Source organism: Gymnodraco acuticeps, unplaced genomic scaffold (genome assembly GCF_902827175.1).
Source record: "Gymnodraco acuticeps unplaced genomic scaffold, fGymAcu1.1, whole genome shotgun sequence".
Lineage (NCBI taxonomy): Eukaryota > Metazoa > Chordata > Actinopteri > Perciformes > Bathydraconidae > Gymnodraco > Gymnodraco acuticeps.
In genome coordinates, this window is record NW_022992037.1 from 554,841 (window position 1) to 579,425 (window position 24,585).

General features: G+C 40.4%; 2 protein-coding genes across 2 annotated transcripts in view; one reads left to right on the plus strand and one right to left on the minus strand.

Moving 5' to 3' along the window:
* LOC117536724 (mucin-17-like) overlaps positions 1–7,124 on the plus strand; it is a 29,802-nt gene extending 22,678 nt beyond the window's left edge. The window contains exons 3-9 of the mRNA XM_034201714.1: positions 20–127; positions 249–362; positions 2,761–2,919; positions 3,139–3,221; positions 4,787–4,931; positions 5,056–5,238; positions 5,340–7,124. Of these exons, the coding sequence (XP_034057605.1) occupies positions 20–127; positions 249–362; positions 2,761–2,919; positions 3,139–3,221; positions 4,787–4,931; positions 5,056–5,238; positions 5,340–5,497 (950 nt within the window). The 3' untranslated portion in view covers positions 5,498–7,124. The remainder of the gene's footprint in view (positions 1–19; positions 128–248; positions 363–2,760; positions 2,920–3,138; positions 3,222–4,786; positions 4,932–5,055; positions 5,239–5,339) is intronic.
* Positions 7,125–9,194: 2,070 nt separating this feature from the next.
* LOC117536726 (hyaluronan and proteoglycan link protein 1-like) lies at positions 9,195–17,350 on the minus strand. The gene is made up of 4 exons (XM_034201716.1): positions 17,058–17,350; positions 11,906–12,250; positions 11,083–11,385; positions 9,195–10,863 (listed from the first exon to the last, which is right to left on the minus strand). Exons 1-4 carry the CDS (start codon positions 17,185–17,187, stop codon positions 10,577–10,579), a joined length of 1,065 nt encoding a protein of 354 aa, XP_034057607.1. The 5' UTR covers positions 17,188–17,350; the 3' UTR covers positions 9,195–10,576.
* Positions 17,351–24,585: the final 7,235 nt, after the last annotated feature.

Consider the following 24,585-nt stretch of genomic DNA (forward strand, 5'->3'; position numbering starts at 1 on the left):
TACACTTTTTCATGTACAGACTCGTGTACAGAAAACATTTGTCTCAATGGAGGATCTTGCTTCAAGAGTGGCAGCATCTATACGTGTAGCTGTACTCCTGGTTACAGTGGTTATCGCTGTGAAACAGGTAATAAACTGTCAATTATGTCTCTCACAATTTCTCATGGCCTTAACTTTGAACCAGGAAGCATCTGCCAAATATTGTTTTAACTATATTTTGTTATTCATTATGTCTGTTTCTTATGTAGATATTGATGAGTGCCAGTCAAACCCATGCCGCAATGGAGGTACATGTGTTGATGGGCTGGCCTCCTTTACTTGTGTCTGCCTACCAAGCTACTCTGGGCTGTATTGTGAGGAGGGTAAGTTTGTGGTTGGTTGGAATGATTCTCTTCTCGTCTTGTTTTATTTCAGATCAACCCATTTTTTCATGTCATTAATGTTCTAAATTGGTCCAACTGTTCAGCTAAAATCTCTTAATTTAGTTTACACCATTTTTAAATGACATGATAAAGAATTGTCACCTATGGATAAGTCTTGAATTTGGTAACTTGTTAGGCAATTGTTACACACGATTGCTGCCCTGGGAAATAAAACAGAAAATATAGACTGTGAGTCACTAATGACACACTCACAATACATCTATAGAGCATTGTCTTCTGTTTCTCCACTGCATTAGCTGAATCATAAACACTTTAATCATCTCGTAACCGCAATCAGAAAGTTGTGTCTGAAAGTACTTCAGGCACTGTTGAACTTTAGTTTTCCACATGTTACAGACACACAGACAGTAAAGCCCCTGTCACACTGTCCCGAAATTGACACCCGATGGACACACGAATATGGAATTGTGAATTTCGCACGAAGATGGCCCCGAACCACACACGAAGGCAACATTTACATTACATTTAAGACATACAACTGCAATGAAAGTACCAAAAACTATTATGTTACAGTACTATGATACTGTACTGATATCTTCAGACTTTGTTCTTTACTTTATCCGTCGTTATATGTAGAAAATATTACGTTTTCTCCGTAATGTTGTTTCCATAACAACAACAACTTCCTGTCAACTGTCCTTCAAAATATAATAGTATATCCTTTTTAGTTTCACAGAACACAAATTGGGTTATTTACATAATATGTTTACATGATTTTGTTGTGCAATAAAACAACACGATAAAGGAAATGTTCAAATTCGGCTATGATCGTAGCAACATCGGGCCATTCGTGAGGGCATCTTAAGCCATCGTATGACCGCCGGTGGAGTTTCTCAGGCTCCGGCAGCAACTTCGTGAGCAGTGGCAAAATCTTTGGCATGCCAAAAAATTGCCGAAGGACCTTGCGAAGGTTCATTTTCGTGTTGAATTCGTGTGTCAATTGTGCCCTTCGTAAGGCCATCGTGAGGGCATCTTGTTATCATCGGGGCCATCGGGCAATCGCCCCGATCAGAGTGAAGGCGAATGCCCGATGGCACCGATGATAATACGAAGATGACACGATTTGACAAGATGCCCTCACGAGTGCCTTATGAAGTTGCCGCTCACGAAGTTGCTGCCGGAGCCTGAGAAACTCCACCGGCGGTCATACGATGGCTTAGATGCCCTCACGAATGGCCCGATGTTGCTACGATCACAGCCGAATTTGAACATTTCCTTTATCGTGTGTCCATCGGGTGTCAATTTCGGGACAGTGTGACAGGGGCTTAAAGGACATTTTGAGTGATCCTCTTTTGAGACATTAATTTCTCAGTCCCAGGTTAAATGTGGTGTACACTACACCTTAGGTATGCGAGACTTTGAGTCACTCCTTAAAATGTATTCTGACATTTCTATATCCCTATATAGTTTTCCAGTTACGGCCATCTTTCTTATCAAATGGGTTGAACCCAGGGCATCATCTAAATTCTGAATCCGATTAGTCTTGACCAGAATCTATACCCTACATTTTGTAGGGATAACTCATCAGTGAATCACACCCGTGCGCTGTACTCAGACACAGCTGCTGTCTTAAAAGTTTTGCCAGGAGAACGGGAGAAAAGGAAAAAAGAAACAACCCAAAAAAAGATTTAGCCTCTGTGCCTCGGAGGAGTGGAAGGAGTAAAATAATACTTTATATCTGAGGGAAATATACCATTGGTAGGGTCAAGAAGAGGACACTATCAAGGTGTGACAGAGAAAAGTTCAAATGTTTGGTAAAATAATAGGAACATCTAAAAACAATTTAACCTTATCCCAAACCTATTTCATATCACATCACCTTTTGAGTTTCTGGGTCTGACATACATTTGACCTTTTTGCAACTGCATAGCTAATGCTCCATTCATTTTTCTGTCTGTAATTCTGAATCTTGATTTATTGATTTGGTTTTGCAGTCTTGCTTACCTGTGAAGTACTCTGAAAATAACCATACTCATCTACCTTTTGATGATAATTGGCACTGAATTACATTCCTTCTAGTTTTGCCTCCACCTCCTTATAGTGATGATGTTAAGGGCTGCAATAACTAATCCATAATGTTGTTCCCAGCCAGGTTAGAGTCAGAGATAACAGCATGCCTGAAGGCTCAGTATATCAGGTGTTAGAGGTAGTTTGGATGCAGTAGATGAGATAATGTCATTATGTGGTGGAGGTGTTAAGATAAATCGATTCATGGATGAAAGTAAAATAGGGTTCTTAGATTTTTTAAATGTACTGTAATGTCTATCAATCTGTTGCGAATATGTACCTCATCCCATATTGCTTTCCCTACCATCAGATACAGAAACATGTGACTATGGCTGGCATAAGTTCCAGGGCCACTGCTACAAGTACTTCCCCCAAAGAAGAAACTGGGACACAGCAGAGAGAGAGTGTCGCATGCATGGGGCTCATCTCACCAGCATCCTCTCCCACGAGGAGCAACATTATGTCAACCGTAAGTTAAAAATCACATTTGTAGACTATCAACAAGGGCAAAACAAGATATTTATTAAACCCTCATCATTAAACACCAATTCAGCTTTACATTCAATGCAGGACAATCATCAATCAAAATGCTATCCCTATATCTGTCTTCCTATGTTTGAAACCAGTCCTGGACATTTTTCCAGAGGGAAACGCAATCTGCTGTAATTCACTCTTTCTTCTATGGCAGGTCTTGGACAGGACTACCAGTGGATTGGCCTGAATGATAAGATGTTTGACAGTGATTTCCGCTGGACTGACGGCAGACCTGTGGTAAGATACTTTCTCACCTTTTTTTGTCTCAAGAAATGTGGCACAGAGACAGGTTAAAAAAGCTGCCAATGATAGACACAGTCATCTTGGGAGAGTTATTATTATTTGGGTCTTTGGTGACTTTCTTATGACGTTCTCTCCTGCCTCACATTGTTACACCCTGATGGGTGGCTGCTTTGTTATAGCACATATCGTAAGGTTGTTTTAATAAGTGTGAGTCCAGTACAAGAAAACCAATAGTTTCAAAAATACTTGAAGATAAATCTAATTTAGAGGAGATGGCACAGATTGGAAATGCATGCTGCTCATATATGCAGTGTTTAAAAACAGCACAGAAGTGGAAGCATGTTTAGGATAGTAATCAGCTGCTGAAAATTCCCCTCACTAAATAGAAAAGTTTCTAATTACTATGTGCATCCGTGTCATACAGATAGATGTCCTCACTTTAAAGATAATCATCCAGGAACAGAGATAGGGGAAGCATAGAGGCAGCCTGGGGGTAAAAAGACAAGCAGAGGCTGCCTATGGGGACCCTTGCTCAGCTGAGAGATTGAGGGGGGTTGAGGGTGTGAGTGAGACTGTGTAGAGGGGAGTTTGGCAGGCGTGGACAGGTAGGGTCCCCCTTCAACCCTCACACATATCAGAAGGTCCAGCCAGTAGACAGCCACCCGGGGGAAGGGCCACCAGGCAGGCAGACACACAGATGGACAGCACCTGTGCTTGGCCGCAGAGAGACAAAAACATTGGAAGCAGCCCAGGGGATCTGGGTGGGTGGTCACCTCCAGTTGATCTAACTATTAAACATGGATACCTAATAAATAACAGTAACATGTTTGCTTTGCAAACATTAAAATATATTTCATTATTATCAACCGAAATGGTCAGGTTGTGTACTGTGTGGGTGATCAAAGTTTGTGTGATTGTTTTGAGTAGGATGCAGGCCTGCTGTGCAGTTGATGGGTCACCCATTTGTAACTTTTAGTGAGCTGAGCAGGAAGTCAGTGTGTGTTTTTTAATCATAATGACAGAGTAGCAGAGCCTCAAGGCATGATCGGCGTGGGTGGGTGATGGGGGTCACAGCTTTGAAGAGGCTGTTTGAACCTTGAATGTGCTGAAAGACCTCAGGTAGCAGTGACTCCTGGTTGAATGCCCCACAGCACTACAGCTGTGTGTATACTGTATTACTTTGTAAATGTGCATCTGTGTTTGTTGGGATTATTGCAGACTACACATGTAATGCTAGGTATGCAGGTGTGACGTAATAACATTGCATTTATGATTTTTCATTCTAATGCAGCCCTTTTGGTCTGTGGCATTAACTGTATACCGATCATTTCCCATATATGAAGTGACATGTAAGTGTGTTGTTGTTCATTATGAATCGTCGTAAAGGGCAATGGACACTGTCTTTTAGAAACCTGTCAAATCACTGTTATGGCTGCTCATTCCACAGCTTACAATTAGATTAGCTGAACATAGTTGGCAACACCATTTTAAGATTTTTGGTGTAGGTATAATAGACTATATTTACAATCAAAGTTCTTAATTCTCTGCTCTTATTTCAGCAATATGAAAACTGGAGACCCAACCAGCCTGACAGCTTCTTCTCTTCTGGTGAGGATTGTGTTGTGATGATATGGCACGAGGATGGCCAATGGAATGATGTTCCTTGCAACTACCATCTGACCTACACTTGCAAAAAGGGCACAGGTAAAAATGACTTTTGTGTTAGCACATATCCTCTTTTACTTTACTGGATGCATGTGTTTTTGAAAGGTCTTCTGTTACTGTAAAAATACTCACTTTAAGTGTTATCATCCCCTCTGATTCTCAGTGGCCTGTAACCAGCCCCCTCTGGTGGAGAATGCACGTACCTTTGGTAAAAAGCGTGAGAGGTATGAGATCAACTCGCTGGTGAGATACCAGTGTCGAACAGGCTTTATTCAGAGGCACGTCCCAACTATCCGTTGTCGTGGAGATGGACGATGGGATAGCCCTAAAATAGCCTGCAATAACCGTAAGTACAACAAATAATATTCTTAGTGTCTCTTACTGTTTAGGATTTTGACAATTACAATATGTATTTTTTTAACTAATACATCCTTTTTTTTCTAACAGCATCAAGCTATCAGAGGAATGTTTTCCAAAAACATCAACACAAGAGTCTCTACAGCGTAAATAACTTTAAAAGTTGGCCGGACGCAGCCTTTCGCTTTCACCATCAGCGCTACCGGGGAAGAAGAGAGAGAACTGAACATAAGCAGAACAGAAAGTAATGCCATTTAACGTGGCACAGCTTCCCCAGGACAAGAACACATGGCTGATGCTTGTGTGAAAGAGGAAAACGATTCCCCAAGAAAAAGCACGTGAGAAAACTCATCAAAAGAAACCAGGCGGATAACCTGCAGCTTTTGTTGCATTTTGGATGACAATGGAATCTTATGAAGTGCCTTTTGAAAAGATGTTGATACATAACTTTTCTTATCAAGGAGCACAGTTTTATAACAATGCCAATGTGGATTTAACACTTTCAGCTGGCTACTGGAAAAGCAAAACAGTGTACTCATTCTTTTTAAACAGTGGACGTTTTTTATTTTTCCAGCTTATCAAATAATACATTCATGACTGTTGTCTAATGACTTGTACACCAAATGTTTTATTTAAAATCACCATAAGTGTTCCATTCATAGAAAAAAAGCTGTTGTGAAAATATAGCGCTTATGTTATGTAAAGCAATCCATTATGTTGTCGTGCTGTTTTAAGCTGGACTTCATTTTAAAGAGCATGCATGCATATGCATATATAAATATATTGAAGTCCTCACATTTTAACCATGTTTATTCTGTGTCAAGACATCCAAATTCCCACAACACAATTGGAGCCATGGAAATATTTAGAGTCCAGATTATTAACAGGCCCATGTCTGTGATGGAGACCTTCAACTTTCATTTGCTCCATTCGTCATTGGCTGTCATCAATGTGTTGTCAGGATAATCTTTATGAAAACTTTTCTTTATACAGACATTTTTTAAACTTATTAATATTATTTTGTGTGATTTTAAGCAATTTAATATGAGAGATTGTTCTTACGGACAAAGCCTTTATCCACTGATCAAAGATGGATGTATCTCAGCAGCCTGTATCTTCTGCTCATGTGTGTTCAGTGCAAAACTGAGTTGCCACAGCATGTTACAATAACTTTATTGCAGTTTATAATTACACACCAAATAGTCCTGCTCTCATCTGTTGCTGTTGTGCTGTAGCCTGTGATGGTTTTTCTAGGTTATGCTTTTCTTCTTGACACGTAACTTTTCTGTTATTGTGATCGATTAAAATCAGCCTTTGAGAGAATGTATTTTGTGAAACACTCAAAAAGACTTGAACATAACGGCTGTTTAGGAACAGATGCATATAATTTATTTTCAAGCTGCTCTTGAACTCCTTACTTGTTCTACACTTACAGATACATGTGATACTATTCCCTGTCCCAGCTGTACTCTTCATATATTTCTATTGTACGATCAAGAGGAGACCAGCCACAATCACAGGCTGTTTGAAGTGAATGCATCTTTAAGGCCAGCAGTGGACCAGAGACTATATTCCCATTGGCTGCAATAATGTTCTGTAAAATTAACAACACACTTCTACATGTGTATGTTTGTGAATGTCTCCAGCATTTTTAAAGGGAAAAATGTATTTGTTTTGTCTGCCTGTGAATGTCAGTGTGTGTGCTTTAATGTGCACATAACATCATTTTCTATTTAAACTGTTTTTTATTTTTTTTATTTTACAATGTGAATGTCTGGGATGTTTGTGAATTCTTTTTAAAGAGCTCAAAGTGTTTTTTCTGCTTTAAATCACCAAAGAAATAAAAATAAATATATGGATATTCTATACTAATAACATTTAATTTGGACTTTTTAAGGAAATGTTTGGGAAATGTATTGTGAAGCATTGTACAGTGTTTGAGAGTTGTGCATGTTCATTTTTACGATGTTAGCAATATGTTTGTTTTTCAGTTTTGTAGCGGTTTTATGGAGAAGCCACCTTTTAACAGTATCTATGTTCAGTATTCAAATAGGCAGTTAAAGAGGTTAAATGAATGCAGATGTCCTCATACACCAAGATACATTTTGTATTGAGTAAGTAGTGTGGTTGTTTCACCAGCAGGTAGCACTATAAGACTAGACCATAAACCTGACATTTTGTCTGCAGAATACCAAAGACGAGGGTAGACCTTTCATTGAATTCCATATAAACATAATATATGGAATTAACACGGAATTCTGTGAATCACAATCAAGCTTTGCAGAGGATCATACCAATGTTCAAAGTAGTGTCGCTTCTTGCCCCTACATAAACAAATCAGACACACTACAAGCGTCTTGGTCGACAGACAGTACATTCAGGGGGAGTGGAAAGGAAGTGGGGATGTGAATTATAGCTAACATATGGAGTTAGAATTTGATTAAGGACGCTTGTTCTGAAATAGCTGATGCTGCAGAACTGTGGACTTGCAATTACAATACAGTTTTCCTTTAGTAGATAACATGGCTGTTTGTGGCTCCTATGGAATGTAACTTTTATAATTAAATATAAATAAAAAAAGGTCTTAATATACTTTTTATGCATTCATGGCTGTGCATAAAGGAAACAGATAATTCAACTGGGTGTGAAAACAAAAGCTGCTTTAATACATTACAAAATGCACCGCTGTTTCCACTGGCCTCTTTACACTGACTGGAAGTTGTCAGTGATATCCTAATATCAAAAAGCAGCATTACCAGAGTAATAACATCAAGTTGGTGTATGTAATCTTCATGTCAGTATGGATTGCTGTGGTTTTTACTGTGACTGCCAACTCATGTCATTAAGAGCAGACTTGACTTGTGATTAAAGGCGGCTCCTGGATGCCCCAGTATGAGTAAAACCATACTCTTACCTCATAAAATGCAGATGTCTCATGGGTGATCAGTGGAAAAACCTGGTCCTCTCAGCCCATTTCTCTCTGGGATTTAACAGGCTTACTCGGTTTGTTTTGGAAAGGAAACCCACCCTGGCTCCTGATTTTGTTTCCATTTGCCAGGTGTCTAGTTAGTTGCAGAGTATCTATCATTCGCTGGCATTGGAGAAGCTTGCCTTTTGGGCTTTCTGAAAGAAATCTTAAGTTGAAAGAACCAACATACTTGGTAAGTTTTAGAAGGAGATCATGTTTGTGTATTATTCATTCCATAATCTGCTATTTTCCAGTCACATTACTTACTCTGGATTCCTGTAAGTGACAAGCTTTTTGTATGTAGCATTTCCAGACTTCATGGAGTCAGCCAACATTTATTGGTTGAAGCCACAAAAGCAAACCAAATAAAATCACTCAGCAATGAAACAGAGGTGGTCCACAAGAGCCTCAATTCACAATATCTCGCCAATTGAACTGTCTGTTTCTAGCATAACCAAACTAAAGGAACAATAAAAGTTCACTATGCTTAAACTGTACAGGCACAAAGTGTGCACGAGTATAGTTTACTTCTCATAATTACATTTCTCTATGCTGAAAAAAGTGTAAAACCTTTACCGCAAATTCTCTGTTTCTTCTGTCGATATCTGCTTCCACTGAACAACAAGCTTGCTTCAATGGACTTTTTACCACCACACACATTTACATTTCACTGCTGTATAAACCTTAATCTGACCCCATTCCCATGCATTCCCACAAACAGTCTTAAGCACTGTGTTACTATACCCTTTGTCTAACTTAATGGTGGGCGGGCATGCTGGCACTGAATAAAAAATGCCAAAGAATAAATAAATGTGAGAAAAGTTTAATCTTAAATCCTCTCAACGACATGGGTGCATGCCAGATACATGGCCCCTTATTTGGCAGCTTTAACAATACTGTTTCAATCTGCTTAAACCTCTACGTCCTCACATACTGCATGTTGATTTGGTTGTAGTGGAAATAAAAAAAGAATCACATTTAATGTAAAAGTCGTATTCTTTATTTCGAACTGTTTTGTTGTAAAAAGGTAGCCTACATGGCGATAAGATACAAAAATACCTTCACTTTTTTCATGCACAAGTGTTTACAAATGCACAAATGTGAAACAAGTTTTGCTTTTACAAACAAGTAATCACCATTTTTTCACATGTAGCCTGCAGTAAGTACCATAAGTCAGTGCCCAGCGTTACAAAAAGTAAAACACGAAATATCAAATCATTGTTGTAACGGTACCTAAAAAGGGTGCTGTCGTCTAGTTGATTTGTTTATTACCAGACAATGGTTCAGATCATAGTTGCTGCAGCACGGCTTTTAATGAATCGTTTAACTAAGAGGGGCCGTCAGTATTACTTACTGTGATATTAAATGCTCTGTTTGTCTTAGGGAAGGACTACAAATGTGAGACAATCAGGGGTATAAAAGCTTGTGTTCAGGGTATCAGAGGAAAATCTGTACGTATTCTGCATTCACTATGGCTGAAATCGTGCTGATTTGTATTATTTTCTAAAAACTAAATTTCACCCAAAATAATCTGCAAGTGAGAGGATTAGTTTTTCCGTCTTTAAAAATCACAAAATGTTTTATAATAAATGTTAAAACAAGCATGGTTACAATAGTACAACTGTCTTTCAAATTGTAACGAAGATGATGTAATGGGAGCTATCGATGCAGAATAGATCACAGTCCATCAAGACATTTAAATTCATTTTCTTGTTAAACAGTACATTTCTCAGGTTGAAAATATGTCTAGAGCTTTACAGGGCAAAAAGAGCTTTACTCTTATAAGAGAATGATCCAGTTTAATGCTCAATTAAATCGCTCAATAGTGGTAGTTTTGTTCATGAGTCTTTAATCAGTCTTAGGTATTTCATCGATGTGATACTTGATAAATGCATAGCTTATTACATTGGTATTTTCTTAAGATAATTTTCAAAGTAGCAAATATCATCTGCACATGAGCATGAATGCTATTAATCTTGAACTTCACACATCTGATCATTCAGTGGAGGACGAACCAAACTGAGATAATGTTTCACAACAATCAAGTGTTTGTCTCTGTCACATCATTCATATTAATAACAGTGTCGCATTTACCCCAACAGTCTGTTTAAAATTAATGAATGCACAGTAGAGAAAAACAAAACTTAATGGCTACAGAATATTTAGTCAGTCATTGCATATGGAAGTAAGATGTACAGTATTTGTTTTTAAGGAGTTAAAGAGGGTTATCACAGCTTCAGAAAGGTATTGAGCTCATGCTAGGTAAGATCCAAAGCTAATCTGCTTTGTTGTTGTTTTTATTTGTTGTGGTTGTTGCTGCTCTTTGGTGGTTATGACTTCCCTTTTCCTAGCTAAAGCCTTACTGCTCCTTGAAACAGTAGACACCATAAGACTTTTGAGTCTTGTCTGGGAATCCAAGAAGGCGCACTGCAGCTTCTTCGGGGCTGCAGTTCTTGCGGGGCCTGGAAATGGGGTAGCGGACACTTGCGTCAGCCAACCATCCGGCATCGCAGCGATCGTAGCTATCAAGCTTCCAGGCGGAGTATATGTGGCCCACCTTGGCGATCTCTGCACCATCGTCTAAGCATGCCTGCACGGCCTCATCAAAGGTCAGCCTGTCGGGTTGAACCAGCCAATAGAAACGTCCTGCAGCAGAGAGAGCAAAATGAATGGTCAGGAAAAAATATAACTATTAGTCGGTTTCAAGTAGCGTTGAGTATACTCTTCCCACATTGGTCTACCAAACTAGGCCATTGATAGCCACATTTTTACAGAACCATACATGTCATGTGTTTTCTGGTGTAGGAACAATGAATACAAAATGTATTAAAATTAGAGAATGGTTAACAAATAAAAAGAACTTACCTGTGAGAGCACTAGAAAAGCAGAACACGTCAAATCGGCTGATCTGTTTATCACGGCGGCCATAGCTTCTCAGGCCTGGCCCGTTGTTGGTACCTCCACAAGGCCCTCTGGGGTTGTTGATGGGGTACTGTACTGTGCCATCACTGAGCCAACCAGCATTGCACCAGTCCAGGCCGCCCTTCCAGGCATCAAATAGCTGATCAAAGGTGGCGACAGAAGCATTTTGCTTCTGACAGGCCTGCACAGCATCGTCGAAGTTCAGATTGTAGCGGGCAACAAGTGGGGTATATGGGAACACAACGCCTGAGCAAAGCAGAAAAGATACAAATGTACATGTGAAGTGAAAGGCAGTTGTCTCATACGTCAAACTTTGTATAATATTGGGCTTCTCTATCACTCTGCATGAATTAAAGGATTGTCTTATGTAAACTAAAGGCATACAATGTGCTAATAATTAGACACCAAAGCAATCAGTCAGTCAGTTGTTTGAGGACATGGGTTGGAAAACATAGAAAATGTGTTTCTGTTTACTGTTGTTGAACACTATTAAAATGTAATCTTGGCTGAATCATTACCGCAGTTTGGATATAACATCAGAGGCTGATTGTTTTCTTTCTTTTCGTTTTACCACAAGAAAAGAAAATGTGGATGTTTTCAATAACTCAAGAAACAAAAATACGATGATTAATTCTGATTCATGTTTTATATGGAAATGTATGTGCATGACTGTTGAAAGAACTCCTATTGTAATCACAGTTGGTATATTAACTCATTCTTAGGCCTATCCCTAAGATTAGTTTCTCAACAGATAAAGAGGATTTACCGTCAATCAGACCACCCAACACTTCCAAGGAAACCTCTTGCATGGAGTCTTCTACTCCGTTGATGATCTCACAGTGGTACTTTCCTACGTCATCCCTGGAGAAGTCAGTTATTACTATGGAGGCATCTTCATTGTCGAGCTCCTGTAAAAAGACACGGTTCTCGAAGCCTCCATAGGTTTTCTTATGGAATCCCATTGAAAGCAGAACATCCTTATTCAGTGCTTCATCATCTTCCACCTTGGTCCATTTGATTCGCATACCATTGTTACCAAAGGCCATGGCATCTTGGGACATGAGTCTGCAGGGCAGAGTGACGTTGGAACCGAGGTCTGCGAATACCTTAACTGGAAAAAAGGAGAACATTATATAACCTCTGAGATTTAGAGTGGTAGTGTTATGGGTTATGATACTTGTACATATGCTGGAAAATATGATTTATTCATTTGATTACAGCTCTATTCTAAACTTTGTTTCCAAATATTACAGCCACAAATAAATAAAAAAATAAATAAAAACGACCTTTCCAATATCTACCTCCTTTTTGGTCACCCTTTTTGTTCATAATTGTACATCACGTTATGGCATGTGTGTACTGTATGTCTTATTGTAAACACAGCATACACTCTTTCTCCCACAAAACGTTCAAAGACTCTTAGTGTAGCCTGTTTTGTTTTATTAGATTCAGTATTGGAAAGCAGCCAGTCGTCAGGCCCTGGAGCCAATCCTCCTCTTCAGTCTCCTTCCTATTCTTGTCAATCCTGGTTCTAATAAATCTTTGGTTCCTTAGAATTAACCTTCAAAATAAAGCTCTTATCTTTCATCCGCTCTATCTGATAAGATAATATAGATAATGATATATAGAATTCAGCTGTCATAATTTTAAGCATATATATCTGTTGCACTCCTGTCCAGACTATAGGCCAGCCTTCACCCCTCTATGCAGGTCATTTGTTCCTCTCTATGGGTTCCCACAATCTTGCTGACCTCCATGTTTAGACCTCACAGGGCTTGCTTAGTTAAGAGGACCCCAGCCAGCATGGCTGTCTGTGCCAGGCAATAATAAGCACCAGATGGATGGATGTACACAACCCCTGACCACCACCACTGCAGGTACAGCCTTGAACACTCAACCTGGTAAGTGGAGTCAAATCCTGCCATGCACAGGACTTGTAAGAGAATATGGTAATTATATACCTGAATAAATGAACTTGCTTTGTGGCTATCAGTAGTCTGCAGGTATAACTAGTTATCTAATGCAACCAAGCCGTTGTTGGAATCCTGGTTCACTGCCATTGCCATACAAAAAAACATTGCTCTGTTTCAAGTGTTTTTCCTTCCAACTTACTCAAAATGGATGAACTCAGTCTAAACCAGTCTGTTTCTCTTTTCTGATGGATGATGCCAGTATTTGTGTTTGAGGCGACTCAGTTAAGTAGAAACACCAAAGCCATGAATTGAATACTGTGTCACTGGCTCCTCAACAGGGAAATGTTTCCCAGATGGGCCTGCTAGCTCTGATCAAACCATTCCTCCTCCCCAGCAACCACACACACACACACACACACACAACACACACACACACACACACACACACACACACACACACACACACACACACACACACACACACACACACACACACACACACACACACACACACACAAATATGAACAATGAAATTGCTTCTAATCAACCCCATGCCTAAACTGTCCCAAACCTCCTCTCTAAGCACACAGTACACGTGTGTCTGGACTTTATTCAGTGGTACTAAGATCATTAGTATTGAGCTCTCCTGCAGAAAGATTTAATTAGCAGAAGCACTGCTGACATACCTAATCCACCCTTCAGTCAAACCTCTTGCCATTTCTTCTTCCACTTATTTTCAATTTCTTTTCATTACACTGCAAACATTCTCATATGCCAGACTACTCCTATTACCTCATCATCACACCCAGTAGCCCCATTCACCTCTTGACTGTTCACAAGATGCCAGGTATTTTATGAGCACCCCCTTTTTTTCCACTGCTAATTACTAATGTCTTCGAAAGCAGATTTTAAAAGCAGTCTGGACAAGGGTCCCCTTGCCCATTCTGTCAGTGAGGAATGACTCACAGCCTCGCAGTGCCTCATAAATTCTCCACATGGATAGCAGTTACATGAGGTGCATTTGAAACCTGTGGGACCCAGAATGACTAATCCGCTCATCAAAGCCCTGGCCAAGGTGAAGCCGATGGTGACGTCAACACCAGCTCACCAGATGTGCAGCTTTCAGACATGTATGCCTTCAAATGTCCACATTTTTAAACATTACTTGGTATTAAAGAGAAGCTCATAAAGGAGTTCATTTTGCTGTATTTGCTCTGTAAATGGACAAAAACCAACCCCTGCATGCAGTTTCTAACCCTGTAATGTGAGATACTGTAGAAGGGGATTGATTAAACATCAAAGCGCTAACATAATGCTGAAAAAAGCTTGAAATTATTTACTGTTTACAGACCTTAATAACTTATAGATCACTTAATGTCTCTTTGAAATGGAGAAACCTTGCAGGAACCATTGCCTACAGTAATGGTTCCTGCGAGACAGCAGTAGCAGACAGAGGAACAGGCATGTTCAAAGCGATTCCACACTCTTTCCTGCTCCTACAGTTACCAGCAGACATGTCCCACGGGAGAATGTGGCCCCGACCATGTGGGGCACACTGCACTCATAAAGTAGCAGCCTGTTGTGTGTACTTAGCCTTTCAGGAGAAGGAAGCCATTCTTTTCGTTGTCACACCTCACCCACATCCTATTTATATAAGTCTCTCTGAGGTCAAAGGCTGTGTCAAATTGTCACATTTAACATACAAATGGCTGTCAAATAATTCTGAACGGATTCCATCAGAAATCTCTGTGGGGTGCATGCGGCTTGGGATGAAAACACAGCAAAGTAAATGAATACGTGGTCATGACAATAAAAAGCCCCGCAGCTGCAGCCAAGACCCGCTGCCATTTTATGACCGAGCACAATTCTCTCTGACTGTGTTAAAGGAGGTAATAGCAAGGGATTGGAACCATCTGCTTAAACAACATTACTGTGGTCCAAGTTTACTCAGTGACCTGAATCAACAAAAGTGTAATTATGTTGTTAAAAACCCTAAGCATAATTTGCACTTTAGGTTATTGAATGAACAAAATGTTAATTTGGCTCAAATCCCTCCTCTGTGAAAGGATGGAAATCAGGGAGGAATCACTGCATCTGTATGCAACAATGTGCCACACCCACTGACAGAGCATAGATGTGGGATGATTTGCGATATCCCACAGCTTTGTTTTGTTCTGCTGCTGGCCTCTTTTGTCAATATGGAAAAATAATTAACAAGCACAGCTGGAACAAACACAGCAGGCCAACACACTTATTCCAATAAACTCTTTCCTTCTCCCTGTCATGCAGGACATGCACAGGGTGTGGGAGTGCATGGCTCTTTTGGGTACACTTTTACAATCCTCACACATGTACAGCAGACTATCATCAATGTCTAACACTAACACAAATGCAAAAGCACCAAAAATGCTCCGTGGCTCCGTCAACGTCCTATCTCCTAGCCTAAACACATTTTCAACTGAGCCCCCCGCCCCAACCCATTTCCGGCCAAGCTCCTTTTTCCCACCCAGCCCTAGCAACGGGGCCAAGCCTCAGTACCCAACAACTACATTGAGCATTAGACTTAGCAGACTATTACCTCACAGGGAAAGACAGAGTCATTTGGCTGCTGTTCAGCATGGGGCCCTTACGTTTGGCTGCGAGACATTAATCTTAACTCTGCTCCTGTCAGGCTGCCTGTTGCCATGGTGGATTTCCACAAGCATCAGTGCCAGAGTGAGTCAGTATAGGTATAAGAAAAGGCAACGCCCCGTGAACAAACTACACTGCTCATATGGCCAATAAAAGCTATACTATATGATTACGTTTGCCTGAGCCTTGCCAAAGTGTTTATATCATGCAGACAATGAGGAACACATGTTTGGCGCTGGCTATACAGTACAATATTTGTACTGTATACTATAGTCACATACACACACACACAAACCTGTGACATCACTTGCTGCTAATGGGAGCATTTCCAATGTTTGTATTAAGTGAGTGAAACTTTTCTCCCCATAGACAAACCGTTTCCTCCCGTCTTGGAACAGAGAGAGCTGAGACGCCCTTAATTTGACATCCACTGAGTCAGCTAGCAGGGCTGCTGAAAGTGCATTAAATATCACTCATATGACATGGCTCCTAGCTTTCTTTCACCACAGCGGTATATATATTCAGGTTGATGCAGCAACCATCTCAGTGTGTCATCCTGAAGGCTGGTGTGAATTTGAATTATGACAGCCTTATGATGGAGTGCAGGTGCTCTGTGATACGGACATCCTTCTAGGGTTTCATTTGTATGTCTGTAGCAGGAACAAGCAGGACAAACCACTGACAAAAGTATAAGAAAAATTAGAGAAAGCCAAGACTTTACTGTGGGAATTTCCTGACTGTTTTGGCACTCTAGTGAGGATTTATATCCAAAAATGGACAAGTAGTACTAGCCAAGTTTTAGCCACTGAGGAACCTGTGACTAATTTTAGTACACACAGTAGTATTTGTGGTGTGGTTTTCATTCAGTAGTGTGGACAGTGAGCCTGAATGGTACTGTTATTTACAGTTTACAGCCAGTTCATCCTGTGGTCATCTGTTTGCAGCTTGTCAATGGTGAGTTACACTGTGTGTGTGTGTGTGTGTGTGTGTGTGTGTGTGTGTGTGTGTGTGTGTGTGTGTGTGTGTGTGTGTGTGTGTGTGTGTGTGTGTGTGTGTGTGTGTGTGTGTGTGTGTGTGTGTGTGTGTGTGTGTGTGTGTGTGTGTGTGTGTGTGTGTGTGTGTGTTTGTGTGTGTGTGTGTATGTGTGTGTGTGCATGTTACCCCAGAGACGCCTCTGTTACCTACTGCTACAAAGACCCTGTTGTTACACAAGGCTGAGATGAGGTACCACGTTTTTCAGGTCCTTTACATTTATCTTTTTTCTTTATGCATGGTAAGAGTCTTGCACACATACAGACATATGCATTCACAATAGTCACAATAGACTCACATATTTAAATATCAAACTTTTTTTTATATGAATACTTTTCTTACCTTTTAGTTGGGATGCAGAGCCTGTTGGCAGACTGAACGCACTGCCAGCCAGGGTCAGGGAGATAATTGTGATGCACAGCAGACTCGTCATTTTCTCTTTTGCACAAAAGGCCCTCTCTAGTAAAAACATGTAATATATAAACCTCGATAGAAAAAACTGCACTGAGTTGTCTTAAATATTTTAGGAGAGCCAAATATTAGCTTTTACAACTTTTCCTCTGCTTTATATTAATTTAGCTGTCCCTCTTTTGTCTGTCTTTATGCAGCAGCCGCCGGTGGTGCTACTGGAAAGTTTGGGCTCCTTAGAGGTCCTGACAAGTGGCTTTTATTGTAGCCTTACACGATTGAGACCACTCCCCCTCCCCTCAGCCCATCACCATGCACAGCTCCATACTGGCTCCCCTTTGCCACATTATTTAGGAAAAACTCCCTTCTCTTCCCCCTGAGAGACTGAAGCATACAGCAGAATTACAAGTTCAATTACCCAGCAGATCATTATCCAGAGTATTGTGTGCATTGAATCAAAGTGAAACTACAATTAAACCATTAGTAATGCAATGCAGAAAATGTTAGACAACTTAGGCATGATCTTTTTTAGTTAAGATATACATTTAAAACTATTTTGCACCACATCCATTGTCACATGACTAGGTATGTTATCAGTTTAATAACTCTGACTCATTCTGGTGTACACCCCCATTTAATCATGTCCATTTTATGTGTCTTTGGCAGGCTTCAATAACACAAAATCAAAGTTAATCTCCATATGTTCAAAATTGTCATGCACCACCCTAAACTCTGGCCTCCGTCCACACACACACACACACACACACACACACACACACACACACACACACACACACACACACACACACACACACACACACACATACATCACTTCAGGGGACATTACTATGACTTACATGCATTTCCTGGAGACTTATCCTAACCTTAACCATAACCAACACATAACCCTAACCCTTACCCTAACCCTAAACCTAACCAAGTCTTCACCCTAAAATTAATGATTCCCTCATGGGGACCTCCAATTTGTCCCCATGAGGGAGGCGAGTCCCCACACGTGACTGTGTAAACAGATTTAGGTCCCTACAAGTATAGTAATGCTAGGCCACACATACACACACACACACACACACACACACACACACACACACACACACACACACACACACACACACACACACACCACACACACACACACACACACCACACACACACACACACACACACACACACACACACACACACACACACACACACACACACCCCCTCCTCCTCCTTTCCTTCTATAAATATTGCTCTCCTCTTCACTTTATTTCCCCTACCATTCATTCTATACAAACATTTGCAGCCAAGATGTTTAGTTGCAACATCTGTAAACAAGAAGGTAAATGCCCAATTAAGTTGATAGCCAGACTCCCAGTTTGAAAACTTCCATGGTTGCTGTATATATTGTGTGAGCATTTGTATCAGTTTTGTCTGATGCTGTAGCAGAGTAACAGCAGAGTAACTCTAAGTACATTAACAACCAGCCATGAGCACAAGGAAGCTGTGTGGTCTCTCTTAAAAGTTTTCTCAGCCGCCCAGATTGTCTTAGGATGATGGCAAGACTGGGAGTGGAGCGACACGCTGCAGATGCTGTTCTGGACCTCTCCGTCACTAGAGTTATTACAGCTGGGACAGCTCAAGCTGTTTTCTTTCTATCTGTCCCTCTCTTTCTCTTCTCTGCCCCGTCTGCCAATCTTTCAAACCCTGCAGAGATGTCAACAGAATACATGGTGGGCCTCTGTTGTATATTCTAAAGTCCCAACATACCCTGGGCACAACCTCTCTGCCCCTGCCTCCAAATCCTCTGGAGATCTAAGGAACTTTTACATAACATGGCTAAAGGTCCCAGTACACAAAGGTGAAATTATAAACATACTTGGCTCCAGTGTGAGGGCACAGAAACTCCAGACACAGGCTGTGAGTTTCAACTAGAGCTCCAATCACCTATGGCAGCATCTGTAAGATACTTAGAGAATATCAAAGCCGATGTAGACCCCAATTATGGCAATTTACCTGTTTGCAGCAAGATTGCTGCCTAAAAGCGAGCGCTTCCATACCCTCCAGCAACCAATCATTTGTGAGCACATTATGTGTTAACATGTGTTTGAAAAGAAATACTTTTTTTTTACAATATTCCCATTCAGTCATGCTTGATCAAAAAATACAAAGAAGAATGGATTAGAGCCTTTGGCAGTGTTCGTGACATGTGTAGCCAATCTATCAACAGATATCTAACTCACATTATAAAACTGTAAATATTTGGGCAGTCAACATAATTGTTTTTTAAAGAGCTTGGCGACTACAGTGCTGATTTGGGTTTGGAGAAACTACATGGCACTCATTGCTGGATTTCTTCTCTGCTTGAAAAACCGCTCAGTCTTCTATTCTGATTAAACATGAGTGATGAAATGCAACATAATGCTATTACTTACAGCTGCCTAAAGGAAAACACATACAGTACTAATAATGAACAAATATGACTGATTCATAAGCAGTAATGATTAGATAGATACGTTTTTTTTTCTTCCATCTGAATGTCTTCCTCATACAGGAGTGAACATAATGATGGATTATTGTCCAGACGAAGACCTGACTGAAGAACTTTGACTACATTTCCTTCCAATTTAAGGTAGATTTCACCAGCATTTCCAGATGATTACAAAAAATGATAATGCAAATTCCAATGCAAATCCATCACACTGGGTTCATCAATATCATGTTGCCGTTGTTCTCCACTCAAGTTCAGGTTCTCTGTTTCTTGTGTCACATTTATTTTATGGGCGCCATGATCACTTCGCCAAGTATTTTTTGCAATGTGAATTTTGACATATTGGCTTTTAGAATTACTTTTCCGCCTTGGCTTGGAATGCACAACTTGAAAGTGTTCATAAACAATTGGTGGATAGAATTGCAGCAACTCAAACTAAACTGTCCAATGCAGAAAATACAGTATTCGACTCCAAACATTTAGGAACCCACAAAGTAATTTTAAAAGTAGACTTTTCTCAATACATAGACCTAGCTCTAACCTCAAACATGTAGTATTGAGACATTCTGTTTTGCAAACCTATAGTAGCCCTGAAGATTAGTATTGGCATCCTAAATGAATAGCACTTTTCTGGTTTGGGTAATATTGTGTTAGTACGCCTGTTCATACAAGACATATTGCAGTAGTGAGAACATGTGTATCTACTTTTGCACATTTTATAATACTGTATAATCATATGCATCTGTATGCAAGCACATTTAGGAGTACAGAATGTACTGGCCTATGTAGATGTATATTGAATGTCTTGTGACTCAGAGGAGTCCCACCCAGAGACTTCTTCATGGGTCTGCTGAGTCAGAGCCAAGTCTCATGGCCATGAGCACATTCACAGCTGGATCTCTGCAGCCTGAGCTCCCAGCTCTTGGACGGATGGTACTATTCCTATTAAAACTTAGCGGGTTTTTGGGTCCCGAGCTATCAGAGGCACAAGGAAAGGATGTGTTCAGCAAAGTGACGGTCAGGACCTTTGGGTATATAAACCTTTCCATACGGCTGTACAAGAAAGGGTCAAAGCTGAACATGCATGGGTTATCCCCTGTTAGCCTTATTCACATTAGCCAGCGCCAAACATGTGTTCCTCATTATCTGCACACACGTGATAAGACTTGGAAACTATTTTGTAGATGACGTGGGGATAATATGCTTTTTGCTCCTGGTAATAAGATGAAATAATGAAGATGGTGACTAGGGCTTTAAAAGGTCTGGGTGGGATGAGAAATCAAAAGCGTACATACGTGAGCAGAGCAGTTCTGACGCCATGCAGCTGGTGTGTCACAGTCCCTTCTCAACATTAGATCAGGGAGGCACAGAAAGAGCATGTTTCATGTTGAGTTTTGTAATGGATTTTCTACGTCATCAAATCCTGAGCAGAGATTGTTTCACACATGGTGGCTTTCACTTGGCTTCTCTGGCCGTTCTATGTGCCATTTCTGTGCAGTGGTTGAATGGTGGACAGGGCGGCAGTGGATGCAACGTTGTGGAACTGGGTTTTGGTCAAAACCATCAATCTGCGATCTTCGACACGGAAACACAAACAGCACTAAAGAAACCCAACAGCTTCAAATGATTCTTCACAGCCCAGTGGATAACAAATCACTGACATGTACATTGTCCTTTATTTCATTTCTCATACGAGTGCCTGGGTTCTTGATACTGAAAGTCACATTTGTTTCAAATATCTGTATGTCTACTTCAAGAAAGAAAAAAAATGTTTACCTGCAGAGCAGCACTGATTCAAATGGTCCTTGTAAGTTGATTTGGCTGCACTTTATTTTGGAATGTTATCTAGTTTAGGGACGACAACTCTAAATCAGTCCTTAGAACCCATAGAACAATAGTGAATATTTGTTTTGCTATATTAAGGCATCATATAAGACCTGTGTTATCTTAACATGAACACTTGACCACACAAATTGAACTACTTTACATCATTAAATTCTGCTGTGTCACAAGCAGACATTTGTTTCTGCTTTTCTCTCTGTCTCCTTTTTCACCTCTTCCATCTGATGGTTTGCTTTCTTCTTTCACTTGGCTGCCAAGCACTCACGTGGGGCATGTGGGTGTATGGCTCCATGTTAGCCACAGCTGCAGAAGACTGTGGGAGAGTCTCCGCAGTTACACAACTTCACTCCAGTTGTGTGAACTCACAATCATGTAGTCGATGGTGGTTGTTCAGCTTTAGGAGCCTGGATAATGTCCTCAACCATAATTACGTTTTTGTTTGAGTAGATAAAATAAATACATATATCAATTTAAATCGCTTAAGATAAGACATATCTTTATTACTTAAAGGTCACCTATTGTGCAAAATCCACTTGTTCATGTCTTTTATACATCAACACGTGTCCCCTCTGTGTAAAGAGATTCTGAAAGATTCAGGAAAAAAGATTCGCTCCTGATCCATTTATATAAAAACCTGTCTGAAAATGATCTGATGAGATTTTGGCCACTTTATGATGTCATAACGATTTTTTGGCTTGTGTAACCATTAGCCAATCACCAACCAACGTAACCCCCCCCACCTTATCACCTGAATCTCCTCCTAGAGCACCATTGTGTTCTTTTTAACCAAATATCTCTCATGCGGCTTTCACACCAGCGCTTTACCTTTTCTAGCTCCGAGCGGGAGCTTTTCTGGTTCAGCTCCGGTTTCCCTTTTCTGCTCCCGCTCTGTTCACACCGCCCAGAGCTGCCGCTGCTGCGTCATGACGTCACCGTTTACGTGCCTGCTTCATAAAATCCAAACCGCGCGGAAATCCCTCACATTGACAACAACAACAATGGCCGATTGTATTGAAGCGCTGTTCGCTTTGGTTATCCTCTTACGAAACGAAATGGAAGGCATCGGACGACTTTACAAGGGACGACTTTACTTGGAACTTTACAAACATCACATGCGAAATGCAAGACTTCTTTGTGGTCTTCAGCATCTATTTCAACGACGAATCTGCCCCTGCCCCCCGCCTCGACGTAAGAGAGACGTAAGCGACGCCGCCTCTTAGCTCCGAAGCTCTTGCCTCTAGACCGACATTTTTTTGGAGCTGGAAGTGAACCGGATTCCGGAGCTAAGAGGCGGCGCCTCTGCGGTGTGAACAGGAAAAAACGGTACTTTCCACGCTGAAAACGCGTTGGTGTGAAAGGGGCATCAGAGGGGAGTGGCTCCTTATTTTCATCTAAAGCAGTGCTTCTCAAAGTGTGGTCCGCCGTTAGCGCCCCCTAGTTGTCCGTGAGTATATTGGTAAAATTTCACATTTGAAATAAATAAATAAATGTAAGTTTTCCGCACTCTCGCGGGAATATCTCCGCAATGGAGCGAGCTTAAGTTTCAACTTTTGATTGCATGATATAGCCCAGATAAACACCTTCATCACACATGTGGCCACTTGTTTGTACCATTTTCAGGCGATTTGTAAAAAACTATGTGTTTTTGGATATTTGTGGAGTTAGGTGGTCCGCGAGTGTTTTTTTATTGGTTCAGTGGTCCTTGGTATGAAAAAGTTTGAGAAACACTGATCTAAAGTAACAGACAGAGAATCAGCACTTTTGAAACAGGGCTGAATCAGAGAGGATTATGGCCCAAACACTTCAGAGAGATGTTTTGTATGTATCTGAGACATCTAATATATTGATGAAACACAGTATAATAGGGGATCTTCAAAGGCATTGACATTTGGAAAACTCCATATTTTGGAGAAACATTAATGCAGAGAGATATCATAATTTCTTATAACAATATTAGTCATCTGTTGTAAACATTTAACAAAAAGGGTTTGTAAGAGTGAAATTGGCTCACACACACACACACACACACACACACACACACACACACACACAATCACACGCAGCATAACTGACAGATTACACACCAAAAGTGCTAGTGCACATGACTCAGAGCAGCATACGTGTATCTGAGTCACACCTCACAAAAAACAAATGGCCCACAGTCTGCATACATTGAGAGATTTAACTGGAAGCAGCAATGGATTCATTTGACAAGTGTTTGAGGTAAACTAATGGAGTCTGGGTAACCATAACAAAGTAAGTAACACATTGAGATTGCCATGCCACAGTCATACAGAGAAAAGACAGGCACTAAGTCTCCTTTATTAAGAAAGTGGAAAAGAGGAGAGTTTGTCATAAAAAGAGCATACCAAGAGATGCATAAACCTGCTATTATGATATTTGTTTCTCCAGATATCATTGACAATTGCACCTTAAACATCGCTTCAAACTCTGAATCTTAAAAACTAAAAACCGTGAGCAGTAGTCAAGTCTACGCACCTATAATCCAACATATCAAATCCAAAGAGCTTTACAATCTGTGCAGCAATGGGTTTCACAGAGAAGGGTTTCAAACTGCTTATTGGACATTTCTTGTGACAGCTATTACATCAGAGAGAACAACATAGTTTTGCTTATACTCTTGCTAAACTTGCTATATTGTTCTCCGGTAAAGCAGTGAAGACATTCAAATCGATGTGCACTGTCAATCTTGCCAATATAACCCAAGCACTACTAAAAGGACATTAAAAAATAGACATGCCAGGATTCATTTATGTGTTTGTTCTCCAACCTGTTGTTGAAATATTGAATACATGTCAATTTGTTCCTGTTTCCTAGCCATACAAGTTTCTCCATTGTATTGCATTGCTACAACAGTGTCAGTAAAAATCCATACGAAGACATTGAGTTATTATAATCAGCCGACTGACATTGTTACAAAGGCCCACACATCATTTAAAATTGGCCGTAGATGATGGGGATTAATCGGGGATTAAAGCATCTATCTCAAGCAAGCAAGTAAATCCTCATGTTGTACTCAATTTTATGGATCTTTATAAAACACCAAGTTTTGAACAAAATATTGGTATAAACTGTAACAAAATGGGTTGGAAGATGCAAAACCACTGG